Here is a 22,490-nt window from a genome sequence, read left to right on the forward strand (position 1 = left end):
GGATGGAGGGAGGTGAGACGGAGAGAACAGGCCCAGCTCAGGGCAGGCACTGCCCCCCAGCACAGCCCGCCACCTCCACCCTCACCTGCTGCGGGACCCCCTAACTCGAGAGGCTCAGAGTCTGCTGCTTCAGGTCCTGCTTTGCAGAAAGAACAGGTTAGTGTCTGCAAGAGGGAGGAAGGGGCTAATGCAGGGGTTGGCAAACTTTTTCCGGCAAGAGCCAGACAGTGAATGTCAGTATTTTAGGATCTGTGGGCCACACTTGGGTCTATTGTGTTTTTGGAAATAATCATCTACAAGATATAAAGGCTATTCAACGCTCCAGGGCTGTCCAGAGAGAGGCTGTCCTGCTAGTCTGCCGACCCCTCAGGCTAAGTGATGTCCATGTTCCCCATCCGCTTCCCCAGCTCACCAGTCTCTTTCTCAGGTTCTGGGATGGGCTTCGTGTCTTCAGTCTGGCCTGGAGGGAAACCAGGAGGAAAAGGTAGTCCCCGGAAGGAAGGGAATGCTTCCTCCTGCCCAGTGATGCCTGAACCAGTCCCCTGGCCTCACCTGGGGGAGGGATGACCTTCTCACTCTGGTCACTGGCACTGGCATTGAGGGGAGCCTCTGCCCGGGTCCCGTTCTTGTCCCGGGGCCGGGGCCGGGGCTTGGCGAACTTGGCCTTATTGAGCAGATACTGCACCTCACGGTCCAGGGCCGCCATCTTGGCCTCGATGTCTTTCGAGAGCAACACGGGCTTCTCTGTGGCGGAAAGCTTGGCCTGCTCGGCCACGGTTGCGTTCTTCCAGGCCTGTGGGCGAGGTCAGGACAGGCTCGGAGCCAGCAGATGCCTCTGTCCCAGAAACACACCACAACCAACCTCTGGCTCCTTCCCTCAGACCCCAAATCACTGCCCGTCACTGTCAGCCCCAGAAGCAAACAGATACCTCAGGATGGCCTCTGAGGCTCTCCACAAGGGACTGCCAAACTGCCTATTTCTGGCTTCCATCCTATTTCTATGGACTAACCACAGTTGAACCTCTTATTTTCCTCCTTATTTCAACCACTTTGGTGCTCTGGTTAAACAAATAGCCCCCACATCCAGAACAGCTTCTCAATCTCACAAGTCATTCTCACCTCCCCAAACCCTGCCCCAATTTCTGCATGCAGTTCAAGGCCCAGCTCCTCAGAGCAGCTCTCTCTGACCCTGCGGGGATGGGCTCCACTACCCCTCTAATCGACGACTCATGCCTATGACCTGGTCTGGGACTGATCAGATGTGATCTCAAATGCAGCCATCTTTTGCCTTTCCAATGAGCTGCTAAGTGAGAAGGCAATGACTGCTGAGTCTCCATTTCTCTGTATCTCCTCCACTGCCAAGGACAGCCCACCTTGCCAGGTAAGCCTCCAATTAAGTATTTATATGGGGATTACCCAGGTCTCATTGATGATTTTCTCTAACGTTGTCATCTCCACTTCAGTGAAGATCTGGTCCATCTCTGGGATGAGCCGGGCCCCTCTGCAGTCAGAGAGGAGACAGTCAACCCAGGAGGGATGGGGTGGGACTGAGTGGGGAAGAAGAGCAAAGGGGCCGCTCACTTGAGGAACATGCTGGAATGATTGAGGAGATTATCCAGGGCAGACAGCCGTTCGGGCCACTTCTTGCGCTCTTCCACTCGAAAAAACAGCCCGTGGCACAGCTTCCGTAGCTCGGCCAGCTTCTCCTTCAACATCTGACAGACGTGGGGGTGGGAGAGGGCAGAGGGGTTAGGGGACGACAGCCCTGCATCCTTCTCTATGACCTCACACTCCAGCTCTCTTTCCTTTCCCCATCCTGCCCACCATGTCCTGGGAGCCCTCTCACCGCTGTGGTGGCCCCAAAACCCTCATCCTCCAGCCAAGTGGACGTGGCACTGAGCTTCCCAGAGATGTCCTCACGCTGCTCCTCGGTTGACACTTCCTGGTACTCGGGCTGGTACAGCTTGTCCTGGGGAGGTGCACCAGAGCGCAAGCATGCAGCAGGCCCTTGGGCCAAGGCTCTTGGGGCAGGACTCTCCTCCCCAACTCTGTCCCTTGTCCTGAGGCAGGCCTGTGTCCCAGCCCACCCACCTGGGTCTCAAAGATGAAGGCTTCCAAACTGTTGGCTGCTTTCTCCCGTTCCTGCTTCTGCAGGTCCCGGAGCGTCAGGTCCTGGAGTCTGTGGCCGAGGGGCAGCAGGCGTGAGAGGTGCCACTCCACACCCTGTGCCCACCCTCCGCACGCTCACAGCCTTTACTCACTTCTGGGCCGAGCGGGCCAGCTGGTCCTCAGGCAAGTCAGGCAGGTCCAGGACGACCAGCTCCACCCCGATCTCCTCCACCATCCTCTGCTTCCGGGCTGGTTTCTGCTTCTTTTCTTCCTCCGGGGCTGGAGGGGCACCCTCAGACCCCGCCTCCCCTTTCTCACTTGGCTTCTGTGGGGAAGAGACGAGGCTGTCAGGGAAAGCATCAGCCATCCTGACCTCCACAGGCGGGGATGGCTCTAGGGACAGAAGCAAGGCAGGCGCCTGTCCCATCAGCCTCAGGGTCCAGGCCAACTTCACTCTGCCGAGAGCTCACCTGGGCCTCGGGCTTGTCCCTGCCATCTTTCTCTGTGGCCTTTTCTCCCTCAGGTGCTGCAGCCCCCTTAGCCTCAGGGGGTGGGGGCGAAGAGGTGTCCTCCGCTGGGGCCTCAGCTTCCTCCTTGAGCTCCGCTTGCTCTCCAGGCTCATCCTTGCTCCCCTCAACAGGCCCTTCCTCCTCCTCCTGGAAACAAGCAGACACACCCTCTGAGGAGTCATCAGCAGGGCCCATGGATCAGGACTGGCTCTGCTTTGAAGGGCTCACTGCCTATGGCACAGCTTGGGGGAGACAGAGGACCACTGTGTGGAAATGGGCAATGGGCGTCTGGACTGAGGCAGTCTAGCTGGAGAGAGGAAAAGTGTCTGAAGGTGACGGTGAGCCTTGGGATGGCTCAGAGTCCAGAGAAGGGTGTGGTGAACCCAGCTTGGGCTAAGAGAAAAGAAAGAAAGAAAGTCTCAGTCATGTCCAACTCTTTGCAACCCCATGGACTGTAGAAACCAGGCTCCTCTGTCCATGGAGTTCTTCAGGCAAGAATACTAGAGTGGGTTGCCATACCCTTCTCCACAGGCTAAGAGGAGGCGGGGCCTATCACATCCTGAGAAGCTGGGGTCGACATCCAACCCCCATCTCTGCTGCTGCCGCCTGGTCCCATGCACCGTCCTCCGTGCTCCCCTGACTCCATCCTGGCCTTACCTGGACTGTGTCAGTACCATTTTCTTTAGTATCTGGTGTGCTGCCACCTCCAAACAGGCTGGAGATGGTGTTGCCAAGTTCTAGAAAGAGGAAAACCCAAAGACTTAAAAAGCGCCACAGAAGTGACTCCACCCCCAACCCTAAGGGCAAGGCTTGCCCACCTCCCTGGAAGGCACACAACGACACTCTCTCACACGCGTGCACTTGCTCATCTTACTGGTCAGAGTAGATTCCTCTTCTGGGCTGTCCTCCACCAGCGTCTCAAACACAGACTCCACCTGAAGACAGGGATCCAAGGTGAAGACAAGCACATGCTAACCCACCTTTTCTCCACAAACATCCTGCCTGGCGGGTTCCTGGTGAGGCACAACCATGTGACTTCCAGCTGTGCTAGCCTGTCCTCTCCCCTGCCTCCTCCAAGGGCTCCTGGATGGAGTCTCCTCCACCCCAGTTGATTACAAGCCCTCTGAGGAGGAGACTGGAGCTTCCCCTCCTCACCCTCACACTCCTCCACTCAACAGAATAGGCCATGGTTGCCCACAGTATGTTCTAAAAGATACAAATCCCCTGAACTGTTGTTAATAAGCAGGTTTCTCAGCCATCCTAGACCTGAAAATTACAACGTCCATGAGCACTCACAGGCTCTGAGATGGCCCACACCAGATCCCCTGTTTAGCTCAAGATTTATCCAACTCCCAAACCCATTTTATTGACCATGTTTGAATAATACAAGGAGCCGCTGTGGAAGCGGCTGGTAGCGCCTGGGCCCCGCCTGGCACATGGGGCCTCCTGCTCTCACCCTGTCCAGGCTGAGCACGCCGCTCTCGTCCAGGTTGAAGTGAGCCTTGATGCCCTTAGACTCGTAGTCGGGGTACTTCTTGAAGCTCTCGCCCACACCTTTTAGCTTCACTGTGGTCAGATTCTGGGAGCCAAATACCCTAGGTGGGGAGGAGAAAGCCATTCAGGGGCAAAAAAAAAAAAAAAAGAAAGAAAGCCGTTCAGGGGAGGCCCCCACAAGCCTGCCTCCAAGCTCTAGTCTACATAGCCTCCGGGTATGAGACAGGGGGCCCTCCCCCAGGACACCCTCGGGATGGAAGCACCCCCAGAGGAGAAGCTCAGCCCAAGCCCAAGCCCAGCCCACAGGCTGCTTCCCTGGTGTCACTCGCAGACCCCACCCCGCCCTCCCCCGAGCCCCCATCTGGCCCCACCCCCTCACCGAAGATCCTCAGGCCCCAGGAAGCCCAGGTCACCGTAGTTGATGTGGAAGTTGAAGTCATGGCTGTAGCGGTTAAAGGTGATGACTTTGCGCTGAGGGTAGGGTCCCATGCGAGAGAAGAGGACGCGCTTATTGTGCTTCAGGCTGCGGACCCCAGTCTCCTCCTCCACCTCCCTCGTGAACTCCACCTACATGGCAGGAGAGGGGAGGCCCAGTGGAGAAGCAGAGCAGGGTCTGGGATGGGGAATGCCGATGGCAGGAAGACAGAGGGACAGGCTCGAGATGGCCCTGGGAGAGGTATGGGAAGCCTTCCACCCCAGCACACAGGCTTACTCACCAGGATGGGGTAGATCACCGCATCCCGGACGACAAAAGGCTTCACCTTAAAGGCTTTACTGAGCGCGGCCGCCTGGTACACAGCCCCCATGGCGGCGGCTTCATCGGCATTGATGTTCTTCCCCAGCTCTTCCCTGTAAACATCCCAAGGCTCAGGACCATCCATCTGCAGCCTGGCCTGGCCCACCTCCCCTCAGCCCTCCTGCTGCTCAGGCCCCACACTCACTTGCCCACAGCCTTCAGCAGCACCTCCTGCACTTTGGGGACGCGAGTGGCCCCGCCCACCAGGATCACCTGCTCAATCTCATCCTGCAGGGGGAGAAAGTGGAGGATGGGTCAATTCCGAGGTCACCCTCATCCTCAGCACAGACTCTTCTCTGACTTCTTCCCTCCTCCCTGCCACCTCTTCACTTTCCATCCCATCTGTCTCCCCGTCACGCCCACCTCGATGACCCTGCCTCACCAGTTTCATCTCTGCACTCTGCAGCGCTTGCTGCACGGGCCCAGGGACCCGCTCAAACAAGTCTGCACACAACTCTTCAAACTCGGCTCGAGTCACCTTTGCCTTGAAATCCACATCATCCATCAGGCCCTCGATCTGGGAAAGGAATAGGAAGGTCAGAGCACTCACCCGGGTCCTGCTCTCTGGGTGGGTGGGTGAGACACCAAGGGAACAGGATGCTGGGAGGCAGGCAGGAAGCATGGGAACAAGGGATGGGCCACCCCAAAATTGAGCTCAGGGTGGCAGGGTCCTCCACCCTCTGGGAGGGGGCGGGGCAAGGAATCTTTGCCCTCAAGCAGCCACGTGTGAGCACCTGGGCCACGTGGTCAGCATTGGCGCTCAGAACGGTCTTCAGTCGATTGGCCTCACGAAGCAGCTTGGCCATGGCACGAGGGTTCTCTCGCACGTCGTTTGCTCTCTGACCCTTGCGCTGCTCGTTGAAAAGCCCGGCCAGGTGCTCACGCAGGCGGAGCTCCATCTCCAGGCCCCCCAGGGTACGGTCAAACCTGTGCAGTAAGTGTGAAGAACACACGGGGTCCCTTCATCCACACAGGAACCTGGGTCTCACCCACATGGCTAACACCTCTCAGTGACAGTCCATCTAGCCATTTATTCAACTGTAACTATTATGCATCATATTAAATATTTGTCTCTGGAAATACAACTGTAAGAAGGAAAATAAAAGACAGGGTCCCCGCTATCAAATAGTTTATAATTGAGCCATCAACCACACTGTGAAATTTTAGCAATCCCCTGTGTTATAACAGACAGAGGATGCCACTAGAACATACATAAGGGAAATTTCAGCTATTTAGAGATGTCTGGGAAAGTTCGGTGAAGAAGTGATGCTGGAGCTGAAACTTGAAGGTGAGTTGGAGTTAACGAGGTGAAGAAGAGAGGAAAGAACATTCTAGGCAGAGGGTGAGGTGTGAGAGAACAAGAGTGTGTAAGTTCAATGGAGGGCAAAGACGGCTGGAGCTCAAGGTCAGAGCCAAGCTGGAGTTGTCAGGGCACATACAGGTGGCTTCATAAGCCAAGACAAAGGTGCAGAGCCACTGAAGGGTTTCTAAAGAAATGAGATACAGACAAGTTTGAAAAGAACCCTCTGGCTGAAATGTGGAAAAAGAACTGGAGGGAGGCCACACAGGCAGCAGTGAGATCTGCTCTTCTGCAGGTGAGAGGCGGCAGCAGTTCAGACTCATGTGGAAACAGAAAAGGTGGACAGTAAAGAATGGGTTCATGAAATAACATCACATCAGCAATAAGGAAACCAAAGATGCCAAGAACAAAGACATAGTTGAAGCTTACACTCCTCATAGGGCCTATGGCCTGATGGATTTCCTCAGAAGCAGCTTGGGACATTCATTGCCCTCAACCTTCCCAAACTGTCTCTCCGTATCTCCATCTACCTCGTGCTCTTTGGGAGACGTATCCTACAAAGGTGGATGCTTTAGCCAGGAGAGTTCTCCTGCAGGGAGCAGGAAAGTGAGGCAGCTGACCCTCCAAGAAGAAACCCGGACCCAAGGGCAGCTCAGCAAGCAGCCCACCTCGCAGTACCCACTTACCCCACACCCCGGATCTGCAGCTGTGGCTGCATCCCTGCATCCTTAGTCTTCACTGTCTGGTAGGTCACGATGGTGCACACAGTGCTGCCTGAGCCCATGTCATAGAACATGATATTCTGCGGAGACATCAAGGCCACTGTCACAAGAACCGAACACAACTCCAGGGTGCCTGCCTGCCTGCCTCCAAAGGGCTGCACTGAATGAAAGCCAAACAGCTCCAAAAGGAGCTGAGAGGGGGCTGTGGCCACATTTGTCAAGGGCCAGAATGCAAATGAGATGCAAATCAAGCCAAGTGGCTTCCATCATCAGACTCGGCCACCCTGCCAGGCCAGTCGGCAGCTCCTCCCTGGCTCACCTGGGCAGTGCTGTTGATATCTTTCCTGCGGAAGACACCGTAGCTGAGGGCAGTGGCGGTGTTGTCATTGATGAGCTGCAGCACCTTGAGGCCAGCCATTCGCGCAGCCTGCAGCACGGCTCGGCGCTCAGCCTGATTGAAGAAGGCTGGCACAGTGATCACTGCATCCTTGATGGGCTGCTCTACAGGGGACAAGAGAACAGGGTTCCCACCAGCTCCACACCTTAGATGGGAGTTTCTCAGTCTCAGCACAGCTGACATTTTAGGCTAGATAGTATTTTTTTTTTCTCGGCCGCACCACATAAGACGTGGGATCTTCATTCCCCAACGAGGGATTGAATCTGTGTCCCCTGCAATGGAAGCTCAGGGTTTTAACCACTAAACCACCAGGAAAGTCCCTGGGCCAGATAATTCTTTGTTTTGGGGGGCAGAGGTGTGCAGTCTAGGAAGTTTGGCAGCACCCCTGGCTTCTACTCGGTAGATGACAGTGGCTGCAGCTCCCTAGTTGTGACAACCAAAAATGTCATCAGATGTTACTAAGTGTTCCTGGGGACTCAGACCTGCCTTCATTTGAGTCTCCAGGGAACGTGGCTGCCACTGGCTCCACCTTGGCCACCCACCTGCAAAATCTTCAGCCAGAGATCGGGAGTAGTTCAGAAGCATGCTGAGGACCTCCTCCGGTGAGAACTGCAGCTGCCTGGGGGAGGGGGATGGTTAGCGGAGAGGAAAGCCCAGCATCCACATAAGGACAGTGGTGAACACATGTTGACAGGGATCTCACCAGGCCCCCTGAGCCCACCTTCCCCAGCAGGGCACTCACGGGCTGATTTGGAAGTACACAGTCTGCCTCTGCGGGTCGAAGCCCAGCTCATGCTCGGGGAAACGAGCTTTGTACAGGGCTACATGGGGGTTATTCTCCTGCTTCCCCAGGAGGTGCTGGAAGTAACGCAGTGTTGCTTTTGGGTTCTTGATGGCCTGAGAAGAGGTAAAGAAAGTGCAGAGTGTTAAGACTCCCAAACCTGCCATCACCTACCTACCTTGGAGATCGATCAGGGAGTAGACTCTGGAGTCTGCCATCGCCTCTCCTGCCCACTGCTTCTGGGAAGGGGTGGGCTGCGAGCTCACCATGCTGGCCGCACTGTCGCCAAAGAATCGTTCATTTTCTTTTAGGGTCACAGTCACTGGGGTTTTCCTCCGGGACTCCCTGAGGAAAAGACACACTGGGGCCATGTGCCTATGGCACGGTGTGTTCTCAGGAGCCTCAACACCCCCAGGTACATACAACATCCCACAATCATGCAGACACAAAGTCTGTTGAGGCCACTACGAAGAACACACTTGGGCCTGGGGTGCGGACCCTCTTTTCCCCACCCGACCCTGGGGCCGCCCTCACTTGTTCAAGACAATCTCCATGGGTACTCCAGGTTTGACGATGGCCACCTTCATAGACTCGCTGCCCAGGTCCACAGACATCACCGCCAGTGTGTCTGAAGGGGAAACAGATCTGTCAGTTAGCCCCTTTCCCTGCCTTCCTGAGGCCCCACTAATCAAAGCATACCGCTTTCCATGGAGAAGGTAAGACAGCAGCAGACAAACAAAAATGTCTGGGTCTGGCAACCTAAGAGCCGAAAGGTTTCCCATTCACCAGCCTCATTACCCCTGCCCGCCACATATCATCCATCATTCATTCATTCATATTTCTTTTGACGCCTCTGCTGGGGGACATACCACTCAATGCCAACAGGTCTGCCAAGAGCACAGTCATCAAGGCCCAACAGGCTAGCCTCCTCGGCCTCTGCCTTCTGACTGTGGCTGCCATTGTGTCCTTAGGAGAGGAGAAAAACAACACTTGTAACTGGATTCCCTGAGTGAAGAAGGCAGAACCTCATCCAGAACAGAAAAACTTTAAAATTCATACTTACTCCATCCTCATCCAGGGCAGGATAGGCTACATCCCCTCCCCTCCCTTCTAATGAGAACCAAGCACTCTCACCATCTTCAGAAGTGACCACAGGAAGGCCCAGGTGAAACACCGGGGATCCAAGCCTTTGGCCACATCCCTAACCAGTGATGGTAACAGGCCAGGAGGACGGAGACCAAGGCCTTCCGCCCACTGCACAGGCAGCTCTACGGGCGCACCCCAGCAATGTCCCTGCTGTCACACACCTGGGGTGCCGCCAGGGATCCCCGCTCAGGACTAGACTACCTCCCTACACCTGGAGCTCCCCCGCTGGCGCGGAAAGCCTGGCCGGGCCTGGACGGGAACTGAGAGATAGTGACGCTGGACGAGGCAGGGATGGAAGAAGGGCACGTCTTGTCCTCAGCATCCCTTCGGGTTGTTCCGCCCGCTCCCCTTCTCCATCCCATCCCGGCCCCGGTACCTACACACAGCCGCTGTGCCTGGAACGATAAGGTTCCGCGCCGAGAAGGCAGCTAGTATTCCGAATTCACCTAAGCCTCACCTGCCAAAGACGGCGGCTCCCACTCCCGGAAACAGGTCCCAGCCCACCTCTAAGGCATGAGAACACCCCGGAGACCGAGCTGCAGGGCCAAGCGCACCGGCGTCCGTGCGGCCCTCACTCCCGCTACTGACCCGCCCCCGGAGCTAGCACGTTGCCTCCTCTAAGGGGTGGCCGGTTTCCATCTCCATCCCCACCCCCGCTACCTCTTGCCTCCGCTCCCGTGACCCCAGCTCTGGGACAAACGCAGCTCCGAACAAACCCACGAGGCCAGCAGCGCGTCCCCCAAACCTGCGCCCTCCACAACTCCCCTCTGCTTGCAAACTGTTACATTAGCCACCAACCTCTCAGCGGCGTCTCGCGCACCAGCCGGCCCCGGACGCGGCGTGCGCTCATTGGAGCCTCCGCCGCCCGGCCCTGCGCCGCGGGCCTGGCCCCGCCCCCCACCGCCGCGGCGCGCGTCCCCATTGGGCCACGTCCTAGGCCCACCCCCTCCTCCGTCTCCGGCCGCCGCCGCGAAGGCGAAGGAGAGGCCAGTCAATCAGTTGGAGGAAAACCGCCGATCCCGGCCGCCGATTGGTCCACGTCACGCGCGGCCCAGCGTCCATCCTGGTGCGCTCGAGGGACCTTTCCGGCCGCGGCGCTGAAGGTCTGATTGCTCGGGTCTGGAGTGGCCGGTGCCTGGAGCGAGTCGGCAAACGGGTGGTCCAGCACTCGGGCCTCTTCTGGTCATCTGGGAGCCCCGTCCGAGGAGCAGGCATCCTTGCATCCCCGAGGCAACCACGCGGAAGAGGTGCTAGCTTGCTGGTCGGTATTGAACTGCCCTAGGCTTTGGCTGGAAATCAGAGAACGACTGCTTAGTCCACCTTAACCCCCGCTTTCTTTCTTTGCGGAAACTAAAGCCACCAAGAGAGATGTTCGCTGATGAGTCGGAGGTAACGCTTGTATTAGTGGCAGAAGTTGGCCTGGACTCTTTACTCCAGTTTGAGAAAGAACATTCCGAACTGCAAATCCCTGACACAAAAGCCGCTTTTGTGAGGCTGTTAATTGGTTAAGCACAGATGCACCACCTCCTGTTTCTCTTCCATTATGCCTGTGCACTTTCTTTCTTAATTAAAGCACCTCGGAAAGGTTTCTGGCGCTCTTAACTCCCCTCTCTGTACTTCACAAGCCCATAGAAATCTGCATGGTCCTGAGAGAGCACACTTTCTTTTTCCAGTTTTATTGACATCAGAGCACTTTTCTTAAATATGGTATCACTGCTTCCTCTCATGAAATCGTTGCCTGGCCTCCCTTTACAGAAGGTTCTTGTGAAGGCCCTGGCTATCACAGCCCAGGCTTGGTTAAGGAAATCTTATCTGGTCCTTTTCCTACATTTTTAAATAATGCTTAGGGCTGTTACAAAATCCAAACTCTGTCTAATAGCCAATAGTTGGACGACAAAGTGCTGAGGCAAAGACTAGAGACTTTATTCGGAAAACCTGGCAACCAAGAAAATGGCAGTCTTGCACCCTAGAGTACCATCTGATTGGGGTCTGGATGTCAGTTTCTTTTATAGAACAGAGGAGGAGGTGGTGTGGAAGTAAAGTAAAAAGGCCATAAATCCTGCAAAATAAGCATCAGGGAAGGGATGTGTTAATTTCTTCTTTTCTGTAACCATTCACAGTTGGGCAGGGTCAGAGTGTATCCCTAGGAGCTGAATAAAGGCACTTTAACATTCAGGCAGGGGGCAGGTTCCCCTAGCCAGGTCATTATATATAAGTACAGTTGTAGACAGCATCTTTTTAGTGACTAAAAGCGATGAAAAGCAAAGGTTAAAGTAAACAGATCCAGCTGGGTTCAGATTTGAGTCTGGTGTCTATGCTTAGCAGATCAACCTACTGGCAGTATCAAGAGGAGGTCTATTTTCCTTCCTTTTTAGAATAATTCAGTCTTCAGGTAGTAGAGAAATTGGTAGAAACAGAAATTCGCTTGAAACTAATACAGTTTAATTACGCAAATAATATACAAATGTAATCTTGTAAAAAGTTTTAATATGCCAGATAAAGTTAAATCTCTTTGATAATATCCACAATCTCTAGAGTTATCTGCTGTTATTAGATGTGTAACATTCTAGGCCTTTTCCTCTATTTACATACATGTATGCCTCTTGAAATATGTAGCTGCTGTCTTTTTTAAATGATAAAATGTTATATGATTAGCTTGTTGCAACTTGCTTTTTTCTTCTTTGGTTAAAATAAATCATGGTGTATTTTTCATACCAGTGTACAGATTCACTTTGTTTACTGCTACAGAACATTCCATAGCATGGGAGTTGTTTAGTCATACTGATGAACATAGAAGTTGTCATTTCAATGTCACAGAGAAAGATTTTGCTTATTTTCTAAGCCTGTTGTGGTGCGCACGCTTAGTTGCTCAGTGGCATGTGGGATTTAGTTCCCCAAGCAGGGACTGAACCTGTGTCCTCTGCATTGGAAGGCAGATTCCTAACCACTGGGCCACCAGCAAAGTCCCCAAGATTTTGTTTCTCAATAACTGACTCTACTTTTGACCACCTATTCAGTGGGGTGAAAGTGAAGTTGCTCAGTTGTGTCCTCTGACTCTGTGACCCCATGGACTGCAGCTTACCAGGCTCCTCCGTCCATGGGATTTTCCAGGCAACAGTACTGGAGTGGGCTGCCATTTCCTTCTCCAATTCAGTAGGGTAGATTCTTTCAAACAGAATGTGCACTTTAACATTTATTGGCCCTGTGTTGCATGTAAGCATTGTGCTAAGTGTTGGGATTCCAGAGATGGGGGTGACCTATCCCTTCCTTCAGAGGTCAATCTGTTGGGAAACAAGTATGTTCCCAGTTTTGCACACTTATTAAAAACCTATTGAATGACTTTCAGTTCAGTTGCTCAGTCGTGTCCAACTCTTTGCAATCCCACGGACTGCAGCACGCCAGGCTTCACTGTCAATCACCAATTCCCGGAGATTGCTCAAACTCATCCATTGAGTCGGTGGTGCCATCCAACCATCTCATCCTCTGTTGTCCCCTTCTCCTGCCTTCAAAGTTTCCCAGCATCAGGGTCTTTTCCAATGAGTCAGTTCTTCACATCAGGTGGCCAAAGTGTTGGAGCTTCAGCTGGAGCATGTCTTTCTAATGAATATTCAGAACAAACTTCCCATAGGATTGACTGGTTGGATCTCTTTGCAGTCCAAGGGACTCTCAAGTCTTCTCCAAACCACAGTTCAAAAGCATCAATCCTTCAGCAGTCAGCTTTCTTTTATAGTACAACTCTATCTACCAGAAGAACCATAGCTTTGACTAGATGGATCTTTGTTGGTAATGTTTCTGCTTTTTAATATGCTGTCTAGGTTGGTTATAACTTGTTTTCCAAGGAGCAAGCATCTTTTAATTTCATGGCTGCAGTCACCATCTGCAGTGATTTTGGAGCCCCCCAAAATAAAAGTCTATCACTGTTTCCATTGTTACCCCATCTATTTGCCATGAAGTGATGGGACTGGATGCCATGATCTTAAGTTTTTTGAATGCTGAGTTTTAAGCCAGTTTTTTCACTCTCATAAAGAGGCTCTTCAGTTCTTTGCTTTCTGCCATAAGGGTGGTATCATCTGCATATCTGAGTTTATTGATCTCTCTCTGGGTGGGCTTACCTTGTAGCTCAGCTAGTAAAGAATCGACCTGCAATGCAGGAAACCTAGGTTCGATCCCTGGGTTGGGAAGATCCCCTGGAGAAGGGAAAAGCTGCCCACTTCAGTATTCTGGCCTGGAGAATTCCATGGACTGTATAGACCATGGGGTCACAAAGAGTCGGACATGACTGAGCAACTTTCACTTTATTTTACTTCTTTCTCCCAACAATCTTGATTCCATCTTGTGCTTCATCCAGCCCGGCATTTCGCATGATGTGCTCTGCATATAAGTTAAACAAGCAAGGTGACAATATACAGCCTTGATGTACTCCTTTCCCAATTTGGAACCAATCCATTGTTCCATATCTGGTTCTAACTGTTGCTTCTTGACCTGCATACAGATTTCTCAGAAGGCAGGTAAGGTGGTCTGGTATTCCATCTGTTTAAGAATTTTCCACAGATTTTTGAGATCACTGAATGGCTTTATTGGGAGAGTAAGAAAGTCAGTCTGCCCTGCTCCTTATGTGAGCTCCCACTCCCAGAATATCCTTGGTGGGAGCACAGTCTGCATCAGCTATGCTTCTGAACCTGGGTGTCTATCCCCCTGGGAGGGGCAGCAGGTGCAATTGCTCTGGGGAGTCACCTGTTTTGTTCTCTGACCAGATGGGAGTTTCACAAGAGCAAGGTGTAAAACAGTAGGAAAATTTTAATGTAGAACATCTGACTTAGATGAAACAAGACAGCTGCTTCGCTGGTGGCTCAGACCGTAAAGCATCCGCCTGCAATGCAGGAGACCTAGGTTCGATCCCTGGGTTGGGAAGATCCCCTGGAGGTGGGCATGACAACCCATTCCAGTATTCTTGCCTGGAAAATCCCCATGGACAGAGGAGCCTGGCAGGCTACAGTCCACTGGGTCGCAGAGAGTCGGACACGACTGAGTGACTAAGCACAGCACAGCACAAGACAGCTGAATCCACTAGCTCTGCTCCAGAAAACCCTGTAATAACGTTTGAGGACTACCTCCCCTCCCCTACACTGTGCAGAAGCCCAAGGGAGAAAGCTGCCATCTCACAGAACATGAATAAAATGAACACCTACGTCAGAGCACATGCATACATTATAAACCATGCATACATTATATAACCATGTCATGGGCTGAGGCCAGTGTCAATTGTGGTGAACATCCTGGTCCAGGAGAATTTAAAAAGTGTTGTCACCCAGTTACCCCATTCTTAGGTATATATCTATTTGAACATATTCACGAAGAAACTTTGTTCACTGAGACTCTGTAATAGCTTAATTCAAAATGCACTGAAATGGAATACTGCTCCAATGCCCAGCAATAACTGTATACATAGGGAATTCTCTGGCAGTCCAGTGGGTTAGGCCTTGGTGCTGTCACTGGTGGGGCCACAAGTTCGATCCCTTGGGGGAACTAAGATCCTGAGTGCCACGTGAAGTTGGTAAAAAAAAAAGTTGGATCAAATAAATAGTGGTACACTCACACAATGGAATTCTACAGAGCAACTGGTCTCTTACATTCAACTGCTTAAATAAATCCCACAAACAGTATTCAGTGAAAGCAGACAGAAACCATAGAGCACACAGTTTATGACTTCACTTGGATAAAGTTTAAAAACAGGCAAAATTAAATTCTAGTCATAGAAGCTGGGATGGTACTTACCCTTTCACGTAAGAAGAGGGCATAAGGCTGGCTTTGGGGATGCTGGTTGCAATGGCTTTTGTGAAAATTCAATGGATTGTAGTATGTATACTTAATCTGTTTGTATGTTACACTTCAATAATAATTTCAGAAATTATTTTGTATGTGTCACACGAAAGACTCGATGGTTTATTTACTGTAACTTTAGGCAGGAGAAGCACTAGGGTAAGTTTTTTTTTTTCCTACTTTTATAGCAATATTTTTAGAATTACAGAAGAAATGTCTGTTGTGTAGCTCAGTTGAAACCTCAGTTTCAATATCTTTCAAAGAGGCATGCAGGTACATGCCTCACAAGTCATACCAAAAAGGGCCTGTGGGGCTCCTGGGCACAAGGGCTTTGTATCCCCATTACTTTGATTGTAGGAGACAGCCTTCATTCAGCCTCCATCACTTGCCCTGAGTTCCGGTAGGCAGATTCAAGCAGTTGTTAACTAGGGAAGGGAGGGGATGTGAGACCAGGGAGAAGCAAACTCAAGAGCAGTCTTGGGGCAAGGTCCTGTTTCCCCATCAATGGATACACACAACAATATCTTTGAGTTACTTTGCAGATACTGAAACCCCTTCCAGGTGAGAGAAGTTGACATGGTTAATGATGGTATACTGGTACAAGTATGTAGACCTCAGATTAGTTGACCTGAAGGTTAATTATGCTAATTTCTACTTGCATCACCATGAACCTATCAGAAGAATGTCCACAAGCTGATCACGCCCTCTTTGAACAATTACTATAAAACTCACTATCTTCTCCAAGTGGAGACACACAACTTTGAGGGCATTAGCCCACTGTGGCCCTCTTTGCTTGGCAAACTAATAAAGCTATCCTTTTCCACTTCACTCAAAACTCTGAGATTTGATTCAGCACCTGTGTGCAGAGAAGCTGAGCTTTCAGCATCACAGGGTTGGTGTCAAAATTAAAGAAGGGGGTAAAGTGCTTCACACAGTGCTAGGGAATCCTAAGGACCCAATATACATTAGCTTTTTTTTAAAAAAATTCAGTCTAGAGAAATAAAACTAAAAGATATGCATTATTGCAGTGCTAAAAGCTTGGTTAAGTGCTTTACCAAATTCATGACGAAGGTCCCTCTTGCAGGCCAGATTTTCACAATCAATAATCAGCTAATTGCTCCTTTCTCCTGTTTTATGGTTGCCTTGAAGCCTTGCGCTCTCTTATACTATAAGACCTCTGAGTTTATTAGGTTGACCTTTTTGTTCCTAAAGTGGAAACTGCTGCTAGCCTTTTTAGGGTAAGGAAAAAAAACAGATTTTTCAGTAGTTAAGAAAATAGTTTCTATTCAGAGAGCCAGATGGGGGGGAGGGGATGATAGAAAATAAAATTTTGCAGCTGGAACAAGAAGTGTTCCTATTTTGCTGTAGTGGATATGACTGTTGTACATCATGGGCAGCAGTTTGCTGAAGGGCAAAAGAGAGGGCATTGCTAGGTAATTCTTGATTCTGAGTCATGATCTCTTTAATTTCAAGCTAAAGACTTGAGTTGCTTCTTTACCTTTAGTCCCTTCAGAACTCCAGTTCTCAGTGTGCAGAACTGGAAGTGATTTTATACACACAATCACTCTCTGTGTAGTTTGCCTTCTTACATCCTCACTATACTGAAGCACCTGGATTCAGACAAGCATACCTAAAAGACAAATCCTGGTGTATGTTCTGACAAGTGTAGCCTAGCTTCACACCCCCGGCAAGTTATTTAATTAAAGGTTAGGGAACTGAAGAATTCCTGAACCTCTTTGAGACTGTTTCTCATCAGAGATAATGATACTTCTGCAGGTGGTTGCTATGAAGAGTCAATGGAGAGGGAAAGTACCTCATTAGGTATAATTCGCTACATGAAATTTAGGGCTGGTATCTGGAAAAGATGAAAACTCTAATTTGAAAAGACACATGTACCCCAATATTCATAGCAGTACAATTCACAATACCAAGACATGGAAGCAACCTAAATGTCCTTTGACAGACGAATGGATAAAGATGTGGTATATATTAATAATATCAGCCATAAAAAGGATGAAATAATGCCCTTTGCAGAAACCTAGATGGACATAGAGATTATAATGCTAAATGAAGTAAGTTAAAGATGAGTATCACATGACATCACTTATATGTGAAATCTAAAACAGTATGAACAAATGAACTTATTTAAAGAGCAGGACTAGACTACAGACACAGAAAACAAACTTATGGTTACCAAACAGGAAAGGAAGGGAGGGACAAATTGGGAATTTGGCGTTAACAGGTACACATTACTATATAAAATAGATAAACATCAAGAACCTACTGTATAGCACAGGGAACTATACTCAATACCTTGTAATAACCTATAATGGAAAATAATCTGAAAAAGTATTTGTGTGTGTGTGTGTGTGTGTGTATGACTGAATCACCTTGATGTACACCTGAAACAATGTAAGTCAACTTACTTCAATTTATTTATTTATTTTAAAATCAACTTACTTCAATTTAAGCAAAAAGAAATTTAAAGGCTCATTACTGTCAGTCCTGTTTATGTCTGTTTCCTATGGTGGTGGTCAAGCTCCCTGAAGAGCAGGCACCATGTCTATTTCATGTATATATGCTGGGCATTTAGTACAATTTCAGGAATACCAAAGACATATTTGTCAAAAAGAGGAAAGGAAGGAAGGCAGCAAGTCTGAAGAGGTGCATGGGTCCTCCGGAGGACCAACAGAAGATTTTATGTACCAACAGAAGATCCAGTGGCTCAGATATCAGAGCCTCTACCACTGGACAGTAGGGGGAGCAAACACAACAACAACAAAGATGTCATTCTGCTGTCCACATCTCTCTTTGCTTTCACTTTACTTCCTTTAACAAGTATTATCCATAGCCTTAACAACAGACATAACTCAAAGGTGAAATCAGGTCCCATCTAGACTCTACTTGTGCTTCTGCTCAGAGACTGAGATTCAAAATGGTACTAATACCGGCGTGACAAAGAAGAAAGAAATCTGGGCTGTAAATCAGGAAATCTGTGTGCTCTCCCCTCATTTATTTCTTTAGACAAATAGACACACCTTTTTCCATCAACTAGATCAAGGAGAGGGTAAGAGGAAAATCATCTACATTCACCGCTTCAATCCACTTGGAGCATCTACTAGGCTGTTAGACCTGGTTCTTGGTAAGCAACACACAGGCCCTGCTTGCTGAGAATCTGGGGAGGGAATAAAGCCTAACATGTTCTGAAAATAGGCTGTGGGGGACAGGGATGCAAAAATAAACTTCACAAATACTAATCATATGGCCACTTTTTCATATTGCATACTGTCTCAAATGACTGTCACTCCCATTTGTAGCTACCAGTGGCGAAAAAACAGTACACTTGCAGTTTTCCAGAGAGACAGCTGGTTTAGCCCAAGTTGGGACCCATGGGTACCATGAAGTGTCTTTGACCCTTGTCACCTGTAAAATCACGCAGTGCCCAGTGCTGCAGCTTCAAGGCTCTTTGCTATACTCTGCTTATACCCTGTCATTACGGCAAGGAGAGAAAGGCCAGGTTATTGGAATTTGTGCCCCAGAAGTATTTCCCAGCTTCCTTAAGAAACATGTTTTAGGTGCCCAATAAACACCATGTCTCTGACAGAGGGACCCAAAAACACACTGACTGTAGTTACAATCTGTACCTGGTGGCAGCCACAAACCTCTAATATTATTTCTCCTTTCCTACAGCCGAAAAACCAGTTTCATATACACCGATTCACTTAGGCCTCAAAACAGTCCTGTGATGCAGAAGGTAATTCATCTAGGCACAGCGGGTTACAATTCACAAACCGCGTGTCATCCCTCATCTTCATCCCTCACTGCCCGCCAATTTAATTAAAGAGGAAACTGATGCCCAGAGAGGTGAAGGTCTAGCTCTTAAGAAGCATTTCAGCCAAGGCACTTACAGAGCCGGCGAAACCGAAAACTGCGGAGCGAGCTGCGGGTGGTGAACCCTGCCTCAAGCGGCCGCGCCCACTGTCCCAGCAGCGGGAAACCGTCACTTCGCGAGGACAGCGCAGGTGCACCCAGACTCCAGGAAGTCGAGGGGTCATGTGATACGCCGGCTCCTGTCATGTGACCTCTTCCCCGGAGGCGGGGACCTGCGGCCAAGATGGCGACCTACCTGCAGTGGCGGCGCTTCGTTTTCTTCGACAAGGAGCTGGTGAAGGAGCCACAGGGCAATGATGGGGCTGCTCCCGGGGCCGCGCCTGCTTCTGGACCCGCTACTTCCAAGTTCCTTTGCCTCCCTCCTGGCATCACAGTCTGCGACTCAGGCCGAGGGAGCCTAGTCTTTGGAGATATCCTTCTTCTGGAGCTGTCCCTTTCCTCCTCGAATCCCTGAAGAGATCCAGCTGAGATGAAATCTGTCCGTCAGAAGGGTTCGTGTTACGTGCCAGTTTCCTTTAGATGGGCGCTCGGTGTTCCTTCTGTGGTCTGAGGGAAGAAAGGAGGAAGTCCATTCTCTTTAACTTGTTGCCAAATGAGTGAACAATCCTGGGCAAGTCGTTTAACCTCTCTGGACTTCAATTTCCTTATCTGCAAAAGGGGCGTAAAATAACAGTTGGGCAAGGTTTTTGTTTTTAAGGTCGATCAAAAGAACAGATGCAAGTTGATTTTAAAAGATGAATATGTAAGGTGTCATTATCTCCCCAGCCCATATTGTGGGGGAAGAGTTAAATGAAACCACGATTTCTTTTGCTTTGTTTTGTATAATGCTGCCCCTAAACTCTGGCCTTTCTACTGTTTTGAAAATGGGGGGTTTCCAGAGATGATATGTGGAAAAACCCTTGAAAAATTTAAACAGTTGTATAGGTTTTGTTTTTATTGTGCATGTGTGCTTAGTCATGCCCAGTTCGTTGCAACTCCATGAACTGCAGCCCATGCAGGCTTCTCTGTCCATGGAATTTCCCAGGCAAGAATACTGGAGCGGGTTGCCATTTCCTTCTCCAGGGCACCTTCCTGACCCAGGGTTTAAACCCCCGTCTCTTGCGTCTCCTGCATTGGCCGGTGGGTTGTTTGCTAGCTGAGCCACTGGGGTGCTGTGCTGTGTTCAGTTGTGTCTGACTCTTTGGGACCCCATGTACTGTAGTCGGCCAGGCTCCTCTGTCCATGGGGACTCTCCAGGCAAGAATACTGGAGTGGGTTGCCATGCCCTCCTCCAGGGGATCTTCCCAACCCAGGGATCGAACCCAGGTCTCCCAAATTGCAGGTGGATTCTTCGCCATCTGAGCCACCAGGGAAGCCCTGGGGGTAGTTGTTATTTCCGTTCTGGCCTAAATGTAAGAATCTCCCCTTGAAAAGGAGGCTCCTTGACTGCTCTGCACATATGGAAGGCCAGATCTGGTTCTTGCCCCGCTCCCTACAGCTTACGGGTTTCCAAGCCTACAAACTACGGGTGACACACCTGTACCAACTGAAGCAGCACAATATTCTGGCCTCTGTTGGTGAGGATGAAGAGGGCATCAACCCCCTGGTGAGTCCTAGAAAGGAAACAGGAAAGACCCAGAGGCCTGGGAATGATTATTTGTTGGAGGGTGACTAGCATTCACACATCTGAGATCTGTCCCCAGGTAAAGATCTGGAACCTGGAGAAGAGAGATGGTGGCAATCCACTCTGCACTCGAATCTTCCCTGCCATCCCGGGGACAGAACCGACTGTTGTATCTTGTTTGACTGTCCATGAAAATCTCAACTTTATGGCCATTGGTAAGAAGAAAGAAGGCAAAGCTAACACCCCATGATTCTTTATAGATTTCCTTCAGAGTTGCTTCTACAGCTCATTTTCACTGTTTTCATGAGACCATTTTGTACTGAAGTGAGGACTTTTGAGATTTTAAAGTTTGGGATGGGAAAGCATTTCATTTTGTTCTTTGAAAATAAGTCCGTGAGTTCTAATCCTCATGGTAACCACTGGAGAGGTTGGGTATGAGGAGAAAGATAGTCACTTCTAAAAAGTGCCTCTAAAGGTCTTTTTCTGCTTCCGTACCTTTTCAGCCTCAATAAAATACTGTTCCTTGCTCTCCTACAGGTTTCACAGATGGCAGTGTTACATTGAACAAAGGGGACATCACTCGGGACCGACATAGCAAGACCCAGATTTTGCACAAGGGCAACTATCCTGTTACTGGACTGGCCTTTCGCCAAGCGGGAAAGACCACTCACTTGTTTGTTGTGACAACTGAGAATGTTCAGGTATGACCAGCGCCTCCTGGTATGACTGTTGGGGCAAGTAGAAAGGTTTTTTTAATTGCTCAGTGGGCTAGGGTAAGGAACTGACAAAAGAGGTTCTTATATTTTTAATCTACAGCCTTGAATCATTTGCCTAACTTAATATTTTATTTCTTTACTTAGGAGACTGGGAAGATTTAGAGCTAGGAAGAGAACTCTTGGGTTTGTAGCAGAAGACATAAGTTTTTCTTCAAATAGGCTTGTTAAGTGACACTGGACAAATTACTTCTTTGGTTCTTGTGCTTCTAATATAACAGCTTACTCACACCAATAGATTTGTTTTCTTTTCAGCCAGAGTTTTCTGATAAAGCAGTAAAATTTTCTTACTTGCCAAATAAGTAGTGATAGTGTATACAGAGGAAGAAAATGTGGGTTCTGCTTATATATTTAGTAGATGGCTGATGGTAATGGCCCATTTAAGGGAGAAGGCAAACATCCAGGTAGTCTTGGGTGCTAAGAATTAAGAGAACCAGTATGGAGGTGGGGATACTGTTGGGAACATTTAGATGCTACCTCCTCAGAGGGAGCCTGTTAACCCCTCTCTTACTTCTCACAGTCCTACATAGTTTCTGGAAAGGACTATCCTCGTGTGGAATTGGACACCCATGGTTGTGGCCTGCGCTGCTCAGCCCTCAGCGACCCTTCTCAGGACCTGCAGTTCATAGTGGCAGGGGATGAATGTGTCTATCTGTACCAGCCTGATGAACGTGGGCCCTGCTTTGCCTTTGAGGGCCATAAACTCATCGCTCACTGGTTTAGAGGCTATCTTGTCATTGTCTCCCGTGACCGGAAGGTTTCTCCCAAGTAAGGATTCTATGGAGAAGCAAAAGGGAGTGGGCTGGGCTTGTTCCTTAGAATTAACCTGATTTCAAACTCCTAATGCCTACATCCTGTCAACCCCCTACTTTGTACTTTTTGTACAGGTGTTTACACCTAGACTCAGTTATAACTTTTTTTTTTTTTTTTTTTTGCTGAAAAGTGTGCTTTTGCTGCAGACATTTGCTGAGCAATCCTTTTGCACTAGAATGCTCCAGGGAATTTGGGACTTGGCATTGCGTTTTTAGTTACTTGGGTGAAATGAATTGGGTAGAGGAACAAGGGATTGAGTAGTAGAGAGATTGGAAAGTGCTGGGAGATGCAACACAGGGTGGGTTTTTTTTTTTCCTGAGTCATCAGAAAGTGGGA

At 49.7% G+C, this 22,490-nt stretch overlaps 2 protein-coding genes across 17 annotated transcripts in view; one reads left to right on the forward strand and one right to left on the reverse strand.

The window, feature by feature from the left end:
• Positions 1-19,559, reverse strand: part of HYOU1 (hypoxia up-regulated 1) — a 21,070-nt gene extending 1,511 nt beyond the window's left edge. The window contains exons 1-27 of one of the 14 annotated variants that reach the window (XM_042232957.1): positions 10,053-10,105; positions 9,635-9,649; positions 9,416-9,514; positions 8,978-9,074; positions 8,643-8,736; positions 8,375-8,453; positions 8,070-8,224; positions 7,870-7,946; positions 7,250-7,431; positions 6,895-7,010; positions 5,643-5,835; positions 5,291-5,425; positions 5,054-5,136; positions 4,829-4,961; positions 4,492-4,679; positions 4,075-4,213; positions 3,493-3,553; positions 3,276-3,355; positions 2,580-2,765; positions 2,262-2,434; positions 2,092-2,179; positions 1,847-1,969; positions 1,582-1,715; positions 1,417-1,501; positions 553-793; positions 413-460; positions 86-139 (exon numbers count right to left, since the gene is read on the reverse strand). In XM_042232957.1, coding sequence (XP_042088891.1) covers positions 86-139; positions 413-460; positions 553-793; positions 1,417-1,501; positions 1,582-1,715; positions 1,847-1,969; positions 2,092-2,179; positions 2,262-2,434; positions 2,580-2,765; positions 3,276-3,355; positions 3,493-3,553; positions 4,075-4,213; positions 4,492-4,679; positions 4,829-4,961; positions 5,054-5,136; positions 5,291-5,425; positions 5,643-5,835; positions 6,895-7,010; positions 7,250-7,431; positions 7,870-7,946; positions 8,070-8,224; positions 8,375-8,453; positions 8,643-8,736; positions 8,978-9,068 — 2,938 coding nt within the window. In that variant the 5' untranslated portion in view covers positions 9,069-9,074; positions 9,416-9,514; positions 9,635-9,649; positions 10,053-10,105. The other 13 variants (XM_042232958.1, XM_042232954.1, XM_042232956.2 and 10 more) reach the window with 13 other exon arrangements.
• VPS11 (VPS11 core subunit of CORVET and HOPS complexes) overlaps positions 19,186-22,490 on the forward strand; it is a 10,579-nt gene continuing 7,274 nt past the window's right edge. Inside the window, exons 1-5 of one of the 3 annotated variants that reach the window (XM_060399748.1) lie at positions 19,186-19,456; positions 20,287-20,550; positions 20,648-20,783; positions 21,106-21,269; positions 21,862-22,109. In XM_060399748.1, the coding sequence (XP_060255731.1) occupies positions 20,404-20,550; positions 20,648-20,783; positions 21,106-21,269; positions 21,862-22,109 (695 nt within the window). In that variant the 5' untranslated portion in view covers positions 19,186-19,456; positions 20,287-20,403. The remainder of the gene's footprint in view (positions 19,457-20,286; positions 20,551-20,647; positions 20,784-21,105; positions 21,270-21,861; positions 22,110-22,490) is intronic. The other 2 variants (XM_060399747.1, XM_027979287.2) reach the window with 2 other exon arrangements.

This window comes from Ovis aries, chromosome 15 (genome assembly GCF_016772045.2).
Source record: "Ovis aries strain OAR_USU_Benz2616 breed Rambouillet chromosome 15, ARS-UI_Ramb_v3.0, whole genome shotgun sequence".
Taxonomy (NCBI): Eukaryota; Metazoa; Chordata; class Mammalia; order Artiodactyla; family Bovidae; genus Ovis; species Ovis aries.